Below are 6877 nucleotides of genomic sequence, written 5' to 3'. Positions count from 1 at the left end.
AGAAAAGAAGATAGGTGGAGAGGAAAGTATAGGTGGGGAGGTAGGGAGGGGATAGGTCAGCTCAGGGAAGACGGACCGGTCAAGGAGGCAGGATGAGGATAGTATGTAGGAAATGGAGGTGAGGCATGAGGTGGGAGGAAGTGATAGGTGAGAGGAAGAACAGGTTAGGGAGGCGAGGACAGTCTGGGCTGGTTTTGGGATGCAGTGGAGGGAGGGGAGATTTTGAATCTTGTGAAGTCATCATTGACACCATTGGGCTGCAGGTTCCTAAGCGGAATATGAGTTGCTGTTCCAGCAACCTTCAGGTCGCATCATTGTGGCACTGCAGGAGGCCCATGATGGACATGTCGTCTGAGGAATGGTGGGGTGGAGTTAAAATGGGTGTGTTCTGCAAAGCGGTCCCCAAACCTTCACTTGGTTTCCCCAATGTAGAGGAAGCCACACCCGGTGTAGTGGATACAGTCTTCCACATTGGCAGATGTGCAACTCAACATTTGTGTAATATGGAACGTCATCTTGGGGCCGGAGATGGGATTGAGGGAGGAGGTTTTGGGGTAAGTGTAGCACTTCCTGCGGTTGTAGGGGAATGTGCTGCGAGTGGTGGATTTGGAGTGGAGTGTGGAGTGGACAAGGGAGTCACGGAGAGTGTTGTCTCTCGGGAAGGCAGACAAGGGTGGGGATTGAAAAATATCTTGGGTGGTGGTGTCGGATTGTAGACGGTGGAAGTGTCGGAGGATGATGCATTGTATCCGGAATATGGTGGGGTGGTATGTAAGAATGAGGGGGATCCTCTTGGGGCGGTTGTGGCGGGGGCGGGGTGTGAGTGATGTTTTGCGGGAAATGCGGGAGACACGATCAAAGGCATTCTTGACCACTGGTGGGGGGGGAGCAGTTGTGGCCCTGGACGTTCTTCCCCTTTCTACATCCCCACTTGTACTGTCTTCTCCACCTATCTTCTTTTCTCTCCATTTTCGGTCAGCCTCCCACTCTCTCCCGATTTATTCCAGAACCCTCACCCCATCCCCCTCTCTGATGAAGGGTCTAGGCCTTGTGCTTTTGTGCTTCTGAGATGCTGCTTGGTCTGCTGTGTTCATCCAGCTTCATACTTTGTTATCTTGGGTGCTCCAGCATCTGCAGTTCCCATTATTTCTGACAGAATCCTTATGGGTTTTGAAGGCCACCACACCCTGAGCAGCTGCGTGTGATAGCCACCGGAGGGTGGCATTATATCAATTTCAGCGCAAGGGAGAATTGTTGCATAATTTGACCCTGCACCCCGTGACATGAAATTTCTGATTAGGCTTCATTGGAGTCTCAGCCCATTGTAACTGAGCAGCTTCATGCTGAAACAAAGAAACCAGGTTGTTCTTATATGTTTGGAAGAGGGTAACAATAATATAAAGCAACCATCTGCCACAATTTCTGACATCAAAACAGCTCATGGTTGTTTGTTTGTGATATGAGTATGATGTCACTCGAGCTCTAACACAGCAGTGAAATTACATGTTTAAGAGTCAAACATTTTATGATTAACTATTCTGTTTTATTTCAATAAAACTGCACAATAGATTTGCATTTGTCAGCAACTCACAGAGTGTTCCAAGATGATAGGAATTACCAAGTCACAAATTTCAATTCCTGAAACAATGCCTTTGGATTGTTGTACATTGGGGAATATGCACATTCCTTACTCAAGTCTCTCCCTGCGTCATCCAGGACAAAGCGGACCCTGCTTAATTGACACCACATCTGCAAACAGTCAGTCCATCCACCACCAATGCAGAGCCGCAGCAGTGTGTACCGTTGACAAGACGCATTGCAGAAATTCACAAAAGATTCTCAAGCAGTACCTTCCAAACCCACGTCCCACTTCCATCTAGAAGGAGTAGGACAGCAGATACATAGGCACACCACGCTTTCCAAGATCCCCTCGAAGCCATTCCCCATCCAGGCTTGGACATATATCACCATTACTTCAACATCGCTCTGACAAAATCCTAGAATTCATTGCCTAACATGGACTGCAGCAGTTCATGACGGCAGCTCACCACCACCTCGTCAAGGGGCAACTACAGATGTGTAATAAACGCCTGATCCATAAATAGACGCCCACGTGTCATGAGTTTAAAAAAATACATCCAAGGGAAAACGGGACCCTCCTGTGCGTATCACTGAGTTCTTTTATTTCTTCATAGAACAAGGAATTTGTGTAACTAGATATTTTACTGCATTACTGATCTTCGCTCTGAACCTGGACAATGTTGCTGCATAAATAAATGTGTTTGTGCAACAATTTAGGATTTGCAACATATAACCCGTTCTACCAAAATTATACAGAAAAGGTGGCAAATCGACAGGTTTGATTTCTTGAATGACATAATACATGAAATAAACCATAAGGATAGACCACAGAAGAATGAAGCTCCCAGAGATGACGAAGAGCAAAATCACAGACTTCCTTCTGCTCTCCATCTCTGCGTCTTTGTGCTTGTATCCCTTTCTCTCACCCTGCAGCCTCTTCCGGACTTGACTGGTCACTAAAATGTGTCTGACTGTCAGAGCATTGAGGGACAGAATTAGAGCGAAAGGCAGTAAAGGTGTCAATGCTGTGTCAAGCCATTCTAATACCACCCACCAAATCTCAGTAAAGTAACTTGACTTTGATTTACAGTAGAACGGCACATTGTTGATTATCTCGTGAGGCTCATATTGAAAATAGAAGGGAATGCTTTTCAAACAGAACAGGGCGCAGGTTATTGCTAGAACCACAGTTGCAGTTTTCTCAGTACAATATTTTGTTTTCAGCTTCTGACAACAAATGGTCACAAATCGATCAAAGGTGAAAGTGACGGTGAACCAGACAGAGCAGTCCCTGGCTGTACGGCACAGGACTCCAGTAAGACTGCACACAATAGTAATGTCCAAGAAAGATGGTTGGAAATAATAATAAGGAAATCTCCACAGTATAACTTCAGTGATGATGACCATCAGATCTGCAGCTGCCATAAGCACCAGGTAGCGTGTAGTGCAAGGGGATACACCACACTTGCCATGAGAAAGAATAACAATCGCCAATAAATTAACTGCAGAAGGCAAATGGAAAAAGGCAGAGTGACTTAAAGACCAGAAAATCCACCTGCTTATTTCAAAGAGCAGAAATATAAATTTTCCACTAAAAGAACAGTGCACTGTGTGAGTACAACTGGTTTGTGGTTGAGTGAGTTTGAATTAAACGACTTTCCCATCCACCTGAGATTGTTCACCAGCACAGATTGCTCTAAAACATGATTGAGCTTGGACAGAAACAGACCTAACAGCCCCTCCTAGGACAGCAGAATGAAGTCTCTACTTATGTATTGTTGTATTCTTTGAAGGGCTGCAATGTACTCCTTCAGTTCTCAGCTCAAACTCCGGCAGGTGCAAAAGCCCAGTAGAAATCTCCCTGCCAAACTTAGTCACAGGATTTCTGATTGGACTGTGAAAAAAATGCACCCTTCTCCTTTGATTAGGTCATACCCTGCTCTTGACGTCGGACCAAATCCTGACTGGAGATGTGGCAAGTCCAGGAAGGAAGTCATTTGAATCAGTTACGATATCAAATCAGGCTACACCATGTGCCTTATAGCAATACTGCATAACAGAGCATGCAGGGGTCCTTCAGTGACAAAGTGTGACTGTTAGGCCTGCTGTGGTATTTGCACTGTAAATTTACACATCTGTACATTGCAAACATCTGAACATGTCAGGATCAGGAAGAAAGCTTCCAAGATTTAAATCAATTAATCAGAGTCATTGAAGCGGGGAAAAAATTGCAGAAGGGACGGAAGTTAGATGAAGGTTTACAAATCAAACTGGAGTGCATATCCCCGAACTCCACAGCTGAAGGAAAAAAAAATCTCAGATTAAAATTCACAACTGATCATTTTACATTACCATTTTTGGAAAAGACTTCCAAATCTCTTCACAGCATTTGTTTGCAGAAGAACTTGCAAACATCTCTTCCGAGTGGAACGGACCTAATTCTCATACTATGCTCCCTCATTCTCGCATCCCCATCGAGTGAAAATAATTAACCTTTTTCTGTTAATGCCGTGCAGGACTTCACTCACATCACCCCTATCTTTCTAAATTCTTGCAACAACGTGCCTCATTTGTTTAACAAATACAGAAATTGCTCAGCAGCATCTGTGGGAGAGAAAGCAGAGTGAACAACCCTGGTTCAGTGACTCTTCTTTAGAAGTAAACTGCCTGATCTCTCGTCACACTTTCAAATTGCATGAAACTGGCATCGGCAACGGAACACTGAATACCTGCAGGGTGGTAACAGACCGGTCTGCCCAACAAATCCACACCGAATCTTAGAACATCCCATCCAGACAGATCTCCCTGTAGCCCACCTAAGCTACATCATCCTGAATACTACGGGCAATTCAGCATGGCCAATCCACCCAACCTTCACATCTTTGGACCGCGGGCAGAAACTGGAGAACCTCAAGGAAACCCACTCAGACACAGGGTGACTCAGAATCAGACACACAGACATTCACCCGAGGTTGGAAACAAACCCATGGCCCCGGTGCTGAGAGGCAGCAGAGCTCACCACTGGGACACTGTGGTGCTGCCCTGACTGACGTCAGTAAATTCTGCAGCAGCAGTGAAGTTGGGAGTCTCTATCAGTGGAGAATTGTACAAAGAATGCTGCTTAATGAAGTGCTATCACTGTACCCAGCGTCTGGATACAGCTGAGCAGTCAGTGAGCTGGATATACTCTTGTTCAACAGACAAAATCAGAGAGCAGGTCAGCAGCAGATTGTCATAATGCCATACCAGGGATGCCAATAAAAGCAAGAACGGTGTAGAACACCCTCTCCACTTGTTGAATTGGTCGGTGCATTTCTGTTTCCCTGTAAGCCGATCTCTCCCTTCAGGCAGCTGACAAGTTCCTTGCAAGAGAGTCTGAGCTAATGCATTCACAGAGACGTTGCCTTATACTGCATGGAAGCTCCTTGGGGAGGTTAAGGTCACAGCATGCACAATTTTGTCGCTGTTTATTTTTCAAATTTCTGTAAATGAACAAACCAATTCTGCATTACTAACTAGTAATTCATGAGAGACTAATTAATCAAATGTTTAATCCTGATTATGCAGGAGCATTGCTGCTCAGTGCATCATAATGAAATGACAAAAAGAGAATCTGAAACCTAACAATAACGTTGTCCACTCTCATACCACGAGCTCCATCCCAAGATCACAAATTATTTCAAGTATGAAACTATGTCTCAGTGCTGCCCTTCTATCCTCTAGCGCTGGAATGGCTCTCTTTAAGCAAGAACATTTCACTTACAGATTACAACGTGAGTTTCCACACAATGAATGTGTGCATTGCTGCCGAGGTCAGCACTTCTTCTCCATCCCCAATTGCTCAGGAACCTTTGCATTGTGAGAGGCCAAGTGAGGATAGCATGCTTTTTTTTCCTGAGGAAAGGTGTCTCAGTGAACACAAAGGGCTTCGAACGATGATCACTGACATCGCTGACCTCCCACTTACTGTCACTGTCCACCCAAATGCATCATTGGCCTCATGCTTGTGGCCCATTCTGATGTATCTCTGTGTAAGCGTGGAGCCGTGGTTTTGGCGTGTGTGATGAGGACAGTTTACTTGGAGTTTAACTCTACTTCTCTTATTGGAATGCAACATTTCTTCAAATATTTGACTGCGTAATCATTGAGTGAGCTCCCCGTGTTTCACCTGTCCTGGGATTGTTTGATGTGTCGGGAGCTTTGGTCTGTCTCTAACTCCACTCGCTACCTGCTCTTTGTATTTTAGTTGAGGACAGTTTCGAAGAAGATGTATTTTGAATCCTTTATGTGCCCTGGCGTTGTTGATGAAAACGCTGGTAAGCTGTGAATTATTCCTCCGGTGAATTTTGTTGGGAGCCAGAATAAACAGAGATTCTTCATGCCAATTCCCTCATGCTGAGGAGCTAAAGCCTTACAGCTGAACACTGAGATAAGTTAACGCTCTTGGGATTACAGGGGCCATAGCAGAAAGGATACAGCATTGTGTCGGTGACAAAACACAGAGTAATGTTTAATGTTCAGTTCAAGTTGTAGGAACTACACAGTGTGATCACGTAGATGTTCACATTCGGACCACTGCATCTTTTTGTGATAAAACAATGAACTGGTATGCATTTGCACAGCATTCGCAGGAAAACGATATTTTCATATGACACAAAAGTTGTGAATAGAGTAAACAATGGAAGAGTGGAGTAGCAGAATTCAGGAGGACACAAGTCAGTAAAACAGTCCAAACAAGGCTTCCTCAATCTTGAGGGCCAATTGCAGAGAAGCTCAGGATTCAATTAAAATAAATTCGAGAGACAGAGAGGTGGAGAGCTTTTTGGTTGTCTCAAAAGAAAGACAATAGTCATCCAATAATGTCATTGCAGGAGAAGACTGACCTGCATTCAGCTCAGAACTCACTCTGACGATTAACATCCTCATAGAAACCGAGCAATGGACATTGTAACGGCATTCAGAGACCGGGGTTGAGAGTTACAGGCACAGATACAGAGCGAGAGACACACAGATACTGAATGAAACTGCATTCCGCGCAGGGCCCTGAAGTTATATTTCGGCAGACACTGACACCCACACAATTTGTACGGCAGCAGAATCAACCTCTGTTGCTTGAAGTGTACTGTTCAGTGATGATACCTAAAATACCAGACTGATAGAGGAGTGGAACAGGTTGAAGGGATATGGAGGTGTTTGCACACAGAAAGATGCAGAATTGTCCCATCCATGCGGAATTAAACTGGGAGCCAAATTACAGAATCCCCATACAGCATAGACACAGGCTCTTCGGCCCAAC

The 6877-nt window shown here is 44.8% G+C and overlaps 1 protein-coding gene across 2 annotated transcripts; it reads right to left on the bottom strand.

Annotated features, from left to right (window-relative positions):
• Window positions 1–1934: 1934 nt before the first annotated feature.
• Window positions 1935–4940, bottom strand: LOC132207408 (probable G-protein coupled receptor 139). Of its 2 annotated transcripts, none has more exons than XM_059642917.1 (2): window positions 4828–4940; window positions 1935–3083 (listed from the first exon to the last, which is right to left on the bottom strand). In XM_059642917.1, exons 1-2 carry the CDS (start codon window positions 4892–4894, stop codon window positions 2182–2184), a joined length of 969 nt encoding a protein of 322 aa, XP_059498900.1. In that variant the 5' UTR covers window positions 4895–4940; the 3' UTR covers window positions 1935–2181. The 2 variants fall into 2 exon arrangements, 1 of the variants encoding a protein (XP_059498900.1); XR_009443453.1 differs by lacking the exon at window positions 1935–3083 and adding an exon at window positions 3798–3879.
• Between the last annotated feature and the right edge of the window lie 1937 nt (window positions 4941–6877).

Source organism: Stegostoma tigrinum, chromosome 46 (genome assembly GCF_030684315.1).
Source record: "Stegostoma tigrinum isolate sSteTig4 chromosome 46, sSteTig4.hap1, whole genome shotgun sequence".
In the NCBI taxonomy this organism is placed as follows: domain Eukaryota; kingdom Metazoa; phylum Chordata; class Chondrichthyes; order Orectolobiformes; family Stegostomatidae; genus Stegostoma; species Stegostoma tigrinum.
This window is presented reverse-complemented; position numbering and strand designations above follow the sequence as displayed.

What these genes read in the sequence shown, in the direction of transcription:
- LOC132207408 (XM_059642917.1), bottom strand. Translation starts at nt 4,894, where the DNA reads ATGCACCGACCAATTCAACAAGTGGAGAGGGTGTTCTACACCGTTCTT. An exon ending in TGCTTTTATTGGCATCCCTG is followed by an intron (nt 3,084 to 4,827) that starts GTATGGCATTAT and finishes TGCCTTCTGCAG; the next exon opens with TTAATTTATTGGCGATTGTT.